Source organism: Pinus tabuliformis, chromosome X (assembly GCF_031772625.1).
Source record: "Pinus tabuliformis cultivar Carrire ecotype Pingquan chromosome X, CPIR1, whole genome shotgun sequence".
NCBI classification, from domain to species: domain Eukaryota; kingdom Viridiplantae; phylum Streptophyta; class Pinopsida; order Pinales; family Pinaceae; genus Pinus; species Pinus tabuliformis.
In genome coordinates this window covers 947,643,439-947,659,988 of record NC_142308.1, presented here as the reverse complement: position 1 = coordinate 947,659,988, position 16,550 = coordinate 947,643,439, and the positions used below count along the sequence as shown (strand labels likewise).

The following is a 16,550-nucleotide window of genomic DNA, read 5'->3' as shown; positions in this document are numbered from 1 at the left end:
AACCTCCACTAATTCCACTGATATTGAGAGCTCGTTACACTGACAATAACTCAAATTAACTGAAATAGATTGCTACAAATTAGCAATAAATCATGTAGAACTGAACTCAAGTGTCTCCAACTCGAATTTACTGAGTTAACTGAGTGAAAAGAGCCATGTCACCTTAGTTAACTACCTCCAAGTATTCTGCTGAAATTGAAATTCGAATTTCTCCTAATTTAATCAAGGGAAAATTAAATTAGGAATTTCTTGCTACATTTTCAACACTCCCTCTCAGCAAGAAAGGGATTATCAGATACCCCAATCCTGCTTCTATGGAAATCGAATTTGCCTCTTGATAAAGCCTTTGTCAAAATATATGCATCTTGTTCCTTTGTTAGAATGTACTGCAACAACATAATCTGCCTTTGCACACAATCTCATAGATGGTGATACCAGATGTCGATATGCTTGGATCAATCATGAAATACTGGATTCTTATAGAGTTTGATACAACTTTGATTATCACAGTAAATCACTGTAGGATCCATCTTCTAACTAAATAACCCAACAAGAATCTTTCTCATCCAGATAGCCTCACATGTTGCTTGACTTGCAACCATGTACTCTACTTCTACTGAGCCGAGTGCCATAGATCTCTGCTTCCTGCTGTACCAAGAAACTGTTGTTGACCCAACATTGAAAATTTCTCCTGAAGTGTTCTTCTTGTCTGATGGAATCCCCGCCCAATCTGCATCTCTGAAGCCTTGCAACTTCACTCCCTCTATTCGTCTGTACTAAAGACCAAACTGAGTAGTGCCTCTAAGGTAGCTAAACACATGCTTTGTTGCCTTCCAATACAATTTGGTTGGCTTAACCATGGCTTGACTAAGTTGGTGAACTACATAACACATATCTGGCCGTGTATTCACTAAATACATGAGTGAATCCACAAGTTGCCTATAAATTGTAGCCTCCACTTCCTCACCTGAAGTGGCATCCTATTTCCTCCAATTACCTACTAGAGGAGTGTCCATGGGTTTGCTACTCTCCATGGGGAACTTTTTCAATATCCCGTTGGCATACTTTCCCTAAGAGACAAACAGTTCCCCATCTCCTTTCCATACTTCCAAACCGAGGAAATAATGCATGAGTCCCATGTCCTTCATCTCGAACTCTCTTGCAAGGTCCTCCTTGCAAGATGATCAACTTCTCATCACTAGTAAGGATCAAGTCATTGACATATAACACAATAATGAATAATTTACCTTATACCACAATGCAATAAAGTTTTGCATCTACTTCACTTTTGGTGAAGCCCAAATCGGTGAGATAGTTGTCGATCCAAGCACGGGGTGCTTGCTTGAGTCGATACAATGCTAGCTTGAGTCTGCACACATGCAACTCTCTGTCAAAGGTCTCAAACCCCTCTGGCTACTCAATATACACCTCTTACTCAATGACTCCATTAAGGAATGTTGTCTTCACATCCATCAGGTGGATCTTCCACTCCATCTGCGTTGATAATGCTAGAATTGACCTGATGGATGAGTACCTTGCCACTGGAGCAAAGGTATCCTCATAGTCAATTCTCTCCACCTAAGAGAACCCCTTGTCCACAAATCTGGCCTTGTTTTTCTCTATGTTCCCATCTATTGCATGCTTTAACTTGTAAATCCATCTTGAACTAACCATTGATTTTTCTACTGGTATTGGGACCACTTCCCAAACATTGTTTCTGACTATGGAATCATGTTCATCTACCATGGCATCAACCCATATTAGTTGTTGCATTTCTTCCTCGAATGAGGATGGATTTGTCTCAACTAGCTTACTCATCAGAGCCATGTACTGATCTAGTGACCTCCTCTGCGTGCGTTGTGATGTGGGTTCTCCCACATTCTCTCTAGCATCCTTCAATAATCTGTCAGCTCCCTTGGTCTGCTTCCTTCCTTCTCTGGATGTCTCTGCTTGAGTGGATGTCTCCACTCTCTCCTCTTCTACTTGTGGTTGCTCCACAACTTCTTGAGGTTCTTCCTTTGGAGCCAAAATCTCTTGATCAAGCTGCAACTGAAGCTCCCTCTCAAGATAAAACCTCATTGCCTTCTCTTCATCAAACTTCACATCCCGTATGACCACTGTCATCCATAGGGATGGAAAGTACACCTGCTAGTTGTCAGGTGTATCAGTGTACTCCACAAATATCCCCAACTCTACTATTGACTCTAAACTTTTCCTTGCTTCTATGGAAACATGGTAGTAAAATGATGATCCAAAGATCCTGAAGTGTGACACATCTGGTTTTTTCCCTAAAAAAGATTCCTCTGGTGTACTCATGCCAAGAATCTTGTGAGGACTCTTGTTCTACAAATAGACTGTTGTGTTGCATGCTTCAGCCCACAAGTGTAGAGGTAGGCTTTGGTCATGCAACATCACCCATGTTTCTCCCACAATACTTATGTTCTTCCTCTTAGCCACCCCATTTTGTTGTGGGTTATGAGGTGTTGTCAACTCTCGTCGAATGCCTTCCTTTGCACATAAATTTTTAAACTCATTCGACATGTACTCACCACCATTATCGCTCTTGAGAGCCTTCACTTTCCTGCCAGTCTCTTTCTCAACAAGTTCTTTAAACTCAACAAATTTGGAGAATGTATGGTCTTTCTTCTACATGAAGTAGATCTAGCACTTCTATGAGAAATCATCTACAAATATAACATAATACATGTGCTTGGCAGTGGAGGATGTCGAGAAAGGCCCATAGACATCAGAGTGGATCCTTTCAAGGATCACATGTGCCCTGTTGTCCCAATCATTGAATGTGGCTTTTATGTACTTCCCCAATGTACACCCTTTGCATGTATCTCGTTACTCTAGTGCTCCATTGGGGAGGCTTGTAGAAATACGTTGCATGAGCTTCAAAGCGCCATGATGTAAATGACCATGTCTTGTATGCCATAAATCATCAACAACTCGGCTCTAAATCTTCTATGCTTTTTTTCTCAATGTTTCACAATATTCCACATTTAATTTGTAGAGGTTCTTTACTTGAATCCCGATTTGCTTCACTTTTCCTATGGCGATGTGTCTCAAGAAATCCTTCCTTTTGTTGAATATCACATCATAACCACAACCTTCCAACACCACAACGGAAACTAGATTCTTCTTCATACCTGGTACATACATCACACCCTAGAGCCTGAAGGGGGGAGACAGACTCCCTCTAAAAGTAACTGTACTAATGCAAATCATGCTATAACTTCCATCATCTCCCATCTTGATTTGCATCTAAAGATCCTTCTCCTCCAAGTCATTGAAAAATTAATTGTTTCCCGTCACGTGGAATGAAACAATGTTGTCAAGATACCACACACTATCCATCATTGTTCTTTCCATGCATGCAATGATGTTAAAATCAAGTTCGAACTATGAATCTGTTGTGGCCAGCAACAACCCCCCTTCTTATTTAGTTTTATTTCTAATACTAAATAAGTGGGGACCCTTATCCATCAAATTCAAAAAAATAAATTAAGACTTGTATTTCCTTTTTGAATAAATATTACTATCATAAAACCTAGAAGAATACCTGAAAATCCCAAAAAGACTTGAGTTTTATGATAAGTTCGAACAAAGTCGTTCCCTTAATAAAAAGCGTCACATCGCAAAAAGGTAATGGATGCCTTCCTACAAGCGGAATCATAAGATTACAAAATCGCGATGCGAAATCACGCATTAAAAGACCCTCATCACATTGCATGCCTCAAATATCACTTAAGCTGAAATGCCTCAAACCGCCGATATGCGATGGCGCATCTCGCAAACCGCATTTCGTTAAAAACACATTGTAACGGATAATTGCCACATGCAATGAATTTACGATATTGAGATCTGCGATATTGCGAATCAAATCGCAAAATCGCCTTATCGCAAATCTGTAGGGCTCGTTGTTCGGAAAATATTTTTTCCATAAACTGATGCCCAGTTATGCGTGTTAATGTTAATAAATGAGTTAGTTGGCAATCATTAATGAAATATGGTTTTGATCTGATCGAGGAGCCATTTCACGTAGGGTGATATATTTGATATATTTTTGGCATTTAAAGCTTTCCCGTCACCTTTTTTTCCTTATCATTGTTCTTGCCTCATTTGTAAACTATAGGAGCGAAGAGTAGAGAAGTGTTCATAGCAGTGTTCAGAATAATATGGGAAAGAAGGGTAAAACTCTGAGTTCTTAAGATAAAGACATGAAGCCCTTATCACAGACACCACCTGTAACAAAGATGCCGGTATTACTACTTGGGAAGGCATGTACAGTCTGCTCAAGGAAGAAAACCCCAGAATAATGGAGGTTACAGCTACTGCTGGCTCACACGGGTCATCTGAAGCGTCTATTACAGAACTAGCATGTTCTTTCTTGCACAGGATAGTGGTGAGGCCAAAAATTCTTCCATACACAGACATGGTCAAATGGGTACTAGATAGTGCCGATATCACGAATAGATAGTTTAAGACTCAGAGCCCGGAATGTACGAAGTCGTTCTTTCCACAAAATTTAAGGTTTATATTAAAAGGCACACAAGAGGCAAAAAAATATCATCAGGGAAGCCCGGATCAAGAAAACGAGGTAGTTTCTGATGCGCCAAGAAAAACCTCTTAAAATCGAAAGCCTCTAATTGCTCAATTGCCTGTAAGCTCAGACATTTGTAGGAAAAAGTGCTAAAGGCGGAAGGTAAAACTTGAACTCAAAAACCAGTGGTATTTATCTTCAAATAGTATGTAAATATCTACCAAATGTACAACATCTATAGACAAGTTGGAGACAGAAGGCTCAAGAAAAAGCAGAGTCCATCAAAAGGTTAACCAAGTTGAATTGGGATTCTTACTGGACGTACTTGGTAAAACCACACAGCCAGTGCATGACTCTCAAATGTATCATTAATTCTGCTGAGAAGATGGCGCCAGCTCTTGCCGATTCCGTTTTCGCAGGACAGCTAAAGTCGGAAGTTGGCCAGCCAACTCTCCTCAAGCAAATGTTGAACGCTTGCGACTACAAGGAATAGATACATAGATAGTTAGTTATTAGTTTTAGTTTTAGATTCAGTTTTAGTTTTAGTTTTGCTTTATTTTTGCCTAAAATGAGGATGGTCATTTAAACTGTATCCTACATTTTTGTAATAAATTATTTTTAGATTTAGCTATTAGTATTTAAACCCTTCTCATGCATTTAGAGAAGGGTCCTAGAATTTATCAAAAACTTGTCCTCAGAACATGCACTTTTGCACCCTCCGAGGAGGTTTTGATGAATGAATGGAACAAGATTTATTGATATTTGCGTTTAATATATACTACTAAAGTTGCACGTTTGTACTCTTAGTGGATGTTGGATTAACAAGAGATAGATCATTATTGCTGGAACTCATGAGTAGGACTCGTTATAAATGGTACTTTTATCTCTTAACAAATTCTGCTTATGTGTTATAGTGATATTCATGTTCAGTTATTTATGTATGAATGCTTAAATGCTTGAGCTATTATTTGGCACTTTTGTACGGTGATAGCTATTTATTTATGCTTTAACATATGAGTAACTTATTATGCGATATGTTTTTCACAATTGTTTCGTCTAACTTTTTATATGAAATGGTTTATCTTTATTGAATTCTTTTCTCATAGCAATTGAATGATCTTTATTACTAATTTCCATTTGAAATCATTTTAGATCGCATAATTGAAAGATCAAATCCCGGGGTAGTTTTAGAATTAGCTATTTCTGTTTATTAGAATACAATTTCATGTCGTTACATTAGATTTAGAATAAAAGCATTTTACTTAGAAATTATTAGGAAAGAAATATCAATTCTCAACACACACACACATAAATTGGGAAACTGGTCTCGTATCCCCAGTCGGACCCACTACACCAAACAGAAAAGGAGCTGCTAACCAAGGTCCAGACCGGGTGGGTATCCCCCTTGTTGTAGACCCGATTTTCGGGCTTCAACATATTTGGCGCTAGAAGGAGGGCCTCCGAACTATGAATGGCAAGTAAATCTAAATCTAAATACCATTCTGAGAGTAAATCGCCCTCACCATCTCCCCCAACTTCTCCATCGCATTTAGAATCTTTAAATCTTGAGCGAGAAGTCGATAGAACAACAACCACTGCCACAAACCCGAATATTTCAGAGAAATCTACTATTGAACCTCCTGAAGTTGAGTCTTTGATCCATAAACTTCAACAATTTTCAATATCTTCTCAAAAATCTGAAAAATCTCAAGGTAGTGTGACTTCGCAATATAACCCTTCTCATCCCCTTACCAGATTGCAGAGTGAAAAGTTTGGTATTGAACCAATTGAATTACCTCTACCTACAAGGAAGAGAGCAAGGAAATCACGTAAAGGGTCTGATAATGAGACTATTTCGTCATCATCATCCATCTCAACCTCTACACCACAAAGTCAACCATCCACTCCTCCACTTCAAATTATCGTCCACTAGACCACTAGAACTTCGACATCTCCTTCTCAATCATCTAGAACTGCAATATCCTCATATTCCCAACCACAGGGATCATCTTCTATGATTTCCTCTGTTAGTAGTACAACGATGGCCCAAATGCCATGGAATAACCCAGGGGCAGTCTTAATGCCTTTGCCCTTGAGTCAATTACCGGCCCATCCCGAAAAATGGTTGCCCAAGTTTAATCCTGAAGCAGGCATGCTAGCAGAAGAACACATTAACAACTTTATGTTATACATAAATCTCAATGGGGTTACTAATGAAGACGTTGTCATTCGGCTCTTTTCTTACACTTTTCAAGGAGTAGCTGGATCGTGGTATTTCTCATTACCATCCAGATCTATCACTAGTTGGGATATTTTCCAAGAACAATTCTTGACTATGTTCGGTGATGACAGGTCCACTGCGACACTAATCAATGACCTGTCTAACCTTAGGGCTGAATCAAGGGAACCTGTCAAAGATTTTAACTCACGTTTTAATAAACTTTTGAACAAAATTCCTACTGCCTCCAAACCTAGCGAAGAAGTTCGAAGTGAATGGTACATATCTGCTCTACCATCAAACATAGAAATCTTCGTTGATAGAGCTAACAAAACAACTTTAGCTGACAATATGAAGGAAGCAATAGCGGTAGAGAAACGCATCATAGCTTTAGAAAAGAAAAACACCATTGATGAACGTAAATCTAAGAAGGTTACTTTCAAAGAAGATCCAAAGAAAAAATAGTCCAAAGACCCATTTGATTTAGAGGGATTGCAGAAAGTTTTGAAAACCATGTCTAACGAAATGGTTGACATAAAGAAACAAGTAGCAGAGACTTCTTCTAAAAAGCCTTACAAGCCTTATAGAATAAATCCTTCAATCGATTCAAAGCCTCCCAATTCTATTACTAATGCTAAATTAGAGGAAGAAGAAGAGGAAATTTCCAACGAAGAGCCTACTGATGAAGAAGAAATTGTAGAAGTACAGGAAATGTGGGATTTTATCCTCCTAGACGGAGAGGATCAAGAGGCATCACCAGTCAGTACTAGAAGTAGAAATCAACTCGATCCTCCTCAACCTACTCCTAAGCCAAAGAGTGAAAGCTCAATGACTAAGGATAAAGTCGCGGCTAAGAAAATGTCACCCAAAGCGATTCAAACAAGCCCAGTCCAAATAGATTCACCAACTCCATCTAAAACATTGATTGTTTTTGATGAGATGGAGTATAATATCATAGAAGACATGAAGAAGAGTAGGGATAACATTACTTTTTATGAATTAAGAAAGTTAAAACATCAACAAAAGCTCCTTTTGAAAGAATTGCACGCAATACCAGTTACACCTCTGCCTGCCGTTGTGATCTCGCAAGCTTCCCACGAGATGGGAAGACCTCCAAATACTGTCACTAGTAAAGTTGATCCAAATGATATCGCTTTAATTGGAGGAAGGTCAAGATCTCATACTCCACCGTTTTGTCTTACTTGTGAAATTTTCAATAAAAATTTTCATAATTGTTTAGTTGATTCAGGAGCTTCATCCAATATCTTACCTAAATCAATATGTGTAAAGCTGAACGTTCAAACCCAAAAATATGCAGTGCGCATAGTTTAGCTGGAACGATCGCAAGTTGAAGTAATCAGAGAACTAAATCAGGTTACCATAAGGCTGTCATCTAATCCAAAGGTATGTCAAGTTATCGATATTTTAGTTGCAGATATCCTAGAATTTTATGGCTTAATTCTTAGCAGAGATTGGTGTGAAAAGCTTCATGGATATTTTGCAACCGATTGGTCGCATATGTGGCTCCCTTACAATGGTAAACCAAATCAAATAAAGGTTGAGCGAGAAAGACATCAAAAATATATAGTAACAAAATTGGAAGGAGAAAATGAACCTGTAGCATACAACAATAATATAATTGGCAACTATTCTATTGATTCTTTCTTAGGAAATTTCAATGCTTATACTTCACCTTATTTAGAACATTCTGTTTTATCTCAAGTAGAAAACTTTTCTCAAACAGATAGTTCTAAATGTGTTAATTTCATAGATAGTCTTGTAAATAAATCTTTATTTTGGCAGTTATTTTTTGACGGTTCTAAGTTTAACGAAGGAGCAGGAGCGGGATGCATATTAATCAGTCTAGAGAGAAACAAAATTATGTTAAATTGCAGACTCGAGTTCGATTGTACCAATAATACTGTAGAATACGAGGCTTTAACCCAAGGATTATACAAAGAAATTGGACTAGATATCAAGTATCTACAAGTTTTTGGAGATTCTGAGATTGTAATTAGACAAGTACGAAATATTATACATTTTCTATAAGGTCATTTAAAGCATTATCAATCTTTAGTACAAGATCTAACTGAATGTTTTATAGCTTTCAATATTTCATCAATTCCTAGACTCCAAAACGCTAGTGCTGACCTCTTGGAAAACGTAGCTTCCAAGCTTACTCCCTCAGAAGACTTTAGCCTAGATAGATTCTCAATCGAATTAATCTTTAGACCCTCGATTCCTGATAAAATTACGAATTGGAGAATTTTCAACGATGATCCTGATATTGTAAGCATCCTCACATCAGAGGGATCTTACAATAATCAGATTATAGATGAAGACCAACATGACAAACAATTGTAACAAGATAGCACTAATAATGCCATGCCAAAATCAGTATTCAAATTAGAAGACTTATACGATTTGAAAGACCGATTCAAAAGATATACCAATTCGAAACTTCAAAGTTCAACTCTAAACTATGAATTGGTAAATCTAAGAACTGATACCAAGCCACAGAATATCAATCTAGGTCTTGGCCTGGCCCCTAAAGAAATATTAGCATATGTTCGTCTCTTGAAACAATACAAAAGCGTCTTTGCTTGGAACTATGATGAACTTAAGACTTACGACACTTCTATCATTCAGCATACGATCCCAATGATAGATGATGAAAAACCTGTCCAGCAAAAGCTGAGAAAGATCCATCCTAACCTAGAAAACCAGATCAAATATGAGCTCAATAAGTTATTGAAAGCCAAAATCATTTTTCCCGTGCGACATTCTAAATGGGTTTCCAATATGGTTCCCGTTAGAAATAAAAATGGAGACATTAGAATTTTCATTGACTTTCGAAATCTTAACAAAGCCTGCCAAAAGGATAATTTTCCTTTACCTCCAATGGAGCAAATATTACAAGCAGTTGCAGGATCAGAATTAATTTCCTTTTTGGATAGTTTCTCCGGCTACAACCAAGTTTTGTTCCACCATGATGATAAATTAAAGACTACATTCAGAACCAAATGGGTCACTTATGCATATCAAAAGATGCCTTTCGGTCTGATCAACGCTGGCGCCACATTTCAAAGAGCCATGGACATCACATTTAAGGGATTAGTAAACAAATCGGTAGTAATCTACTTAGATGATATAACTGTATATTCCAAAAAACGAGGTAATTATCTCAGAGGTTTGAAACAAATCTTTCAACGTTGCCAAAGGTACGGAATTTCACTTAACCCGAAAAAGTCCTTTTTTGCATTAAGTGAAGGAAAACTTCTTGGATTTATAGTGTCAAAATCTGGAATCCATATTGATCCCGACAGAATCAAGGAGATTTATGAAACACACTTGCCTCACAATAAGAAAGCTATGAAATCCTTCCTTGGCCAAATTAATTTTGTAAAGAGATTTGTTCTCGAATTTTCAAGATTCGTATCTCCCTTACAAGCAATGATTAAAAAGAATTCAATCTTCAAATCGAGCCAAGACAAATATGAAGCATTCAATCTGATTAAACAAGCGATTGTTAACGCCCCATCTTTAGCAACTCCAAATTTCTCCGATCCTTTCATTTTATATACATTTGTCTCTGATAGATCATATGCTGCGATACTCACCCAAACAAATCAAGACAAGGTGGAAGCCCCAATCTCCCTTTTCAGTTCAAATCTACAAGGGGATGAATTAAATTATTCAGATGTTGAGAAGCAAGCTTATGCTGTTTTCAAAGCAATCAAACATTTTAGACCATTCTTGCTTAAAACCCATACAAAAATCATAGTACCGTTTCCAGTGGCAAGAAATCTTTTAGTACAGAAAGACATGGGTGAAAAGAGAGCAAATTGGGTTACTGCCTTACAAGAATACGACATCGAGATTAAACCAGCAAATATTATAAAAGGTCAAGTTTTTTTTTAAATGCTGACTGGAGCATCACTTATTCCCGAAATACCATCCTCAGAAGTACAAATGTATGAGGTAAGCCTAAACGATATTGAATCATTATACATTGATATCATATTTTATCTAAAGAACGGATATGCTCCTTCAAACTTAGATTATACAAAGAAAAGAGCCCTAAGGTTGAAGGCTAAGCAATATCAACTCGTAAACGATGTACTTTTTATGATAAATTATGATTTTGTTCTCCTTCGATGTCTTGAGAAAGATGAAGCTGAAAAAGTGTTGCAGGAACTCCATGATGGACCAGCAGATGGACATTATGTTGGAGATACTACAACACATAAAACCTTTCACGCAGGATACTATTGGCCTACACTATTTAAAGATGTGCATAACTACGTGAGGAAATGTCGAGTTTGTCAAACTGTCACTGGAAGACAAAAGAAACCATCATTGCCTTTGCAACCAGTCAATATTGATCAACCTTTTGATCAATGGGGATTGGATATAATAGGTGAGATCGTTCCTCACTCTTCTAAACAACATAGATATATCCTTACAACTACAGATTATTTTACTAAATGGGTAGAAGCATTTCCTCACAAGACAGCCAATGCCGAACACATCATTGATTTCATAGATCAGTTCATAATCACCAGGTTTGGTTTACCCTCTACATTAATGTTTGATAATGCATCGTATTTTTCTGGCAATGCTATGACTGAATTTGTGCTCAAAAGAGGTTTTAAGCTTAAATACTCTGCCAATTATTATCCGCAAGGAAACGGGTTAGCTGAATCAACAAATAAAAACTTAATCAGAATCATTAAGCGAACCATCGATCAAACTCATAAGAATTGGCACAAATATTTAACATACGCTCTATGGGAAGACCGAATAACGCAAAAAGCCTCCATTAGCACTTCTCCCTTTAATTTAGTTTATGGGAAAGAAGTGGTTCTTCCAACTCATCTAGTGATTCCGTCTTTGGCCTTAGTTCAATATATTGATGAAACACCAACCTCTTCCTTACAACTAAGGCAACTGCAAATCCTTAAGCTAGAAGAGCAAAGAGAACAGGCTAAAATAACTCATGCGCATCACCAAGCATTAGTAAAAGCTTCTTTTGACTCAAACATGATGTCCAGAAAAGACTTTCAGATAGGGGATCTAGTTTTAAAATGGGATAAGGCTCATGAGGAAAAGGGCAAACATACGAAGTTTCAACGAATGTGGCTTGGCCCTTTCCAAATCGCAAAAATCGTAGGTCCATCTACCTTTATGTTACAGGATTTAACAGGAAAAAGAGAATCTTTACCTGTTAATGGGACAAATCCTCAAAAAACACTTTCCATAGGAGATCATTCTTCTATATTTTTGTAAATTAGCTTTTCCTTTATTTTGATAATAAAACCAGTTGTAAATGGTTACATTTGGAATTCATGAAAAAGACAAGCATTTCTTTTAAAATTTTGTTTTTTCGCTTGTATAAATAGGACTGATTTAGAAAATTGATCATTATTATTATAAGATATAGTCAAAGGCTATAAACCTGAAAATGATACTAGTTCCAACCTTGTAAATTTTGATAAAAAAACGACCTTTAGTTGGAATTTGTTTTATATCAGTCAAATGAAAGGTATCAAGAACAAAGACGAAGATTCTCTGTAGAAAAGCTCTTTCCAAAAAACTCTACCATTTTCGTCCAGAGCTATTCTTAAGGAAACAATGACTTCCTCCCCACCTAGGGAATTATGAGCTTCAAGGAATAATCCAAAGATACACTTTAACTTAAAGAATAAGAGGTCTCATCACGAGCCGACTTATCATGATCATAGATATTATAGCTTGTTAACTTTGCCAAAACTACATACCATAATAGGGCAATGACTCGAGATTGTTGCAATCAAAAGACAAGGGGTCTCATCACAAGCCAACTTGTTCAACAAAGTTATAAATCAAGTGAGTGGAACTGTCATAATTTGGCTACCAAACCAAGGCATTTTTCTTTAAGGATTAAAAGAAAATAAAAAGCAATAAGTGTGAATATGGATTTCCCTTTGAAAATCGTATATTTCTCTAAGTAGGATACAAGATCATTGCTGGGTAACAGGTAACCCTGTCGAGGCTATAAACACCTGCTGGCAGCACAGGCTCTACCTATGACAAATGAGCATATTTAAAACTGATTTACAGAGAAGCCTTTGTTTTTATCTTTATAAACCAAGTAGTGGCTGATGTAAATACAATGACTAGCTCTAGAAAGTAAATAAACAAAGTTGACATAGAAGAAACAAACTATCATTGACAGCTGAAAGCATGGTGTACTTTATCTTTCTATAATAAAGTTTGATTTTCTGGAAAATTTTCTATTTTGGAAGTTTAGAAAATTCAAAAGAAAAGCAGAGATAACTGGTTCTTCCAAGTGAATCACCAATTGTTGTGGCCAGCAACAACCCCCCTTCTTATTTAGTTTTATTTCTAATACTAAATAAGTGGGGACCCTTATCCATAAAATTCAAAAAAATAAATTAGGACTTGTATTTCCTTTTTGAATAAATCTTACTATCATAAAACCTAGGAGAATACCCGAAAATCCCAAAAAGACTTGAGTTTTATGATAAGTTCGAACAAAGTCGTTCCCTTAATAAAAAGCATCGCATCGCAAAAAGGTAATGGATGCCTTCCTACAAGCGGAATCCTAAGATTGTGAAATCGTGATGCGAAATCACGCATTAAAAGACCCTCATCGCATCGCATGCCTCAAATATCACTTAAGCTAAAATGCCTCAAACCGCCGATATGCGATGGCGCATCTCGCAAACCGCATTTCGTAGAAAACACATTGTAACAGATCATTGCCACACGCAACGAATTTGTGATATTGCGAATCAAATTGCAAAATTGCCTTATTGCAGATCTGTAGGGCTCGTTGTTCGAAAAATATTTTTTCCATAAACCGATGTCCAGTTATGCGCATTAATGTTAATAATTGAGTTAGTTGGCAATCATTAATGAAATATGGTTTTGATCTGATCGAGGAGCCATTTCACGTAGGGTCATATATTTTATATATTTTTGGCATTTAAAGCTTTCCCGTCACTTTTTTTCCTTATCATTATTCTTGCCTCATTTGTAAACTGCAGGAGCGAAGAGCAGAGAAGTGTACATAGTAGTGTTCCGAATATTATGGGAAAGAAGGGTAAAACTCCGAGTTCTGAAGATAAAGAGATGACGCCCTTATACACAAACACCACCTGTAACAAAGATGTTGGTATTACTACTTAGGAAGGCATGTACAGTCTACTCAAGGAAGAAAACCCCAGAATAATGGAGGTTACAACTACTGTTGGCTCACACAGGTCATCTAAAGCGTCTATTACAGAACTAGCATGTTCTTTCTTGCATCGGATAGAGGTGAGGCCCAAAATTCTTCCATACACGGACATGGTCAAATGGGTACTGGATAGTGTTGATATCACGAATAGACAGTTTAAGACTCAGAGCCAAGAATGTACGAAGTCGTTCTTTCCACAAAATTTAAGGTTTATATTAAAAGGCACACAAGAGGCAAAAAAATAGCATCAAGGAAGCCCGGATCAAGAAACCGAGGCAGTTTTCGATGCACCAGGCAAAACCTCTTAAAATCGAAAGCCTCTAATCGCTCAGTCGCCTGTAAGCTTGGAAATTTGTAGGAAAAAGTGCTAAAGGCGGAAGGTAAAACTTGAACTCAAAAACTAGTGGTATTTATCTTCAAATAGTATGTAAATATCTACCAAATGTACAGCATCTACAGATAAGCTGGAGACAGAAGGCTCAAGAAAAAGCAGAGTCCATCAAAAGGTTAACCAAAATGAATTAGGATTCTTACTGGACGTACTTGGTAAAACCACACAGCCAGTGCATGACTCTCAAATGTATCATTAATTTTGTCGAGAAGATGTCGCCAACTCTTACCGATTTCGTTTTCGTAGGACAGCTAAAGTCAGAAGTCGGTCAGCCAACTCTCCTCAAGTAAATGCTAAACGCTTGCAACTACAAGGAACAGATACATAGATAGTTAGTTATTAGTTTTAGTTTTAGATTCAGTTTTAGTTTTAGTTTTGCTTTATTTTTGCCTAAAATGAGGATGGTCATTTAAACCGTATCCTACATTTTTGTAATAAATTATTTTTAGATTTAGCTAGTAGTATTTAAACTCTTCTCATGCATTTAGAGAAGGGTCTTGAAATTTATCAAAAACTTGTCCTTAGAACATGCACTTTTGCACCCTCCGAGGAGGTTTTGATGAATGAATGGAACAAGATTTATTGATATCTGCATTTAATATCTACTACTGATGTTGCACTTTTGTACTCTTAGTGGATGTTGGATTAAGAAGAGATAGATCATTATTGCTGGAACTCATGAGTAGGACTCGTTATAAATGGTACTTTTATCTCTTAACAAATTCTGCTTATGTGTTATGGTGATATTCATCTTCAGTTATTTATGTATGAATGCTTAAATTCTTGAGCTATCATTTGGCACTTCTGTACGGTGATAGCTATTTATTTATGCTTTAATATATGAGTAACTTATTATGCGATATGTTTTTCACAATTGTTTCGTCTAACTTTTTATACAAAATGGTTTATCTTTATTGAATTCTTTTCTCATAGCAGTTGAATGATCTTTATTACCAATTGCCATTTGAAATCATTTTAGATCGCATAATTGAAAGATAAAATCCCAGGGTAGTTTTAGAATTAGATATTTCTATTTATTAGAATACAATTGCATGTCGTTACATTAGATTTAGAATAAAAGCATTTTACTTAGAGATTATTAGGAAAGAAATATCAATTCTCAACACACACACACATAAATTGGGAAATTGGTCCCATATCCCCAGTTGGACCCACTACACCAAACGGAAAAGGAGCTACTAACCAAGGTCCGGACCAGGTGGGTATCCCCCTTGTTGTAGACACGATTTTCGGGGCTTCAACATATTTGGCGCTAGAAGGAGGGCCTCTGAACTATGAATGGCAAGTAAATCTAAATCTAAATACCATTCTAAGAGTAAATCGCCCTGACCATCTCCCCCAACTTCTCCATCACATTTAGAGTCTTTAAATCTTGAGCGAGAAGTCGATATAACAACAACCACTGCCACAAACCCGAATATTTCAGAGAAATATACTATTGAACCTCTTGAAGTTGAATCTTTGATCCATAAACTTCAACGATTTTCAATATCTCCTCAAAAATCTGAAAAATCTCAAGGTAGTGTGACTTCGCAATATAACCCTTCTCATCCCCTTACCAGATTGCAGAGTGAAAAGTTTGGTATCGAACCAACTAAATTACCTCTACCTACAAGGAAGAGAGCAAGGAAATCACCTAAAGGGTCTGATAGTGAGACTCTTTCGTCATCATCATCCATCTCAACCTCTCCACCGCGAAGTCAACCATCCACTCCTCCACTTCAAATTATCGTCCACCAGACCACTAGAACTTCAACATCTCCTTCTCAATCATCTGGAACTGTAATATCCTCATCTTCCCAACCATAGGGATCATCTTCTGCGCTTTCCTCTGTTAGTAGTTCAACGATGGCCCAAATGCCATGGAATAACCTAGGGGCAGTCTTAATGCCTGCACCCTTGAGTCAATTACTGGCCCATCCCGAAAAATGGCTACCTAAGTTTAATCTTGAAGTAGGCATGCTAGCAGAAGAGCACATAAACAACTTTATGTTATACATAAATTTCAATGGGGTTACTAATGAAGATGCTGTCGTTCGACTCTTTCCTTACACTTTGCAAGGAGTAGCCAGATCATGGTATTTCTCATTACCATCCAGATCTATCACTAGTTGGGATATTTTCCAAGAAC

At 37.2% G+C, this 16,550-nt stretch overlaps 1 protein-coding gene across 1 annotated transcript in view; it reads left to right on the top strand.

The window, feature by feature from the left end:
* Positions 1 to 14,610: 14,610 nt before the first annotated feature.
* The window catches only part of LOC149142828 (transcription initiation factor IIB-like), a 28,194-nt gene continuing 26,254 nt past the window's right edge, over positions 14,611 to 16,550 (top strand). Inside the window, exon 1 of the mRNA XM_089451591.1 lies at positions 14,611 to 14,665. Within this exon, the coding sequence (XP_089307717.1) occupies positions 14,611 to 14,665 (55 nt within the window). The remainder of the gene's footprint in view (positions 14,666 to 16,550) is intronic.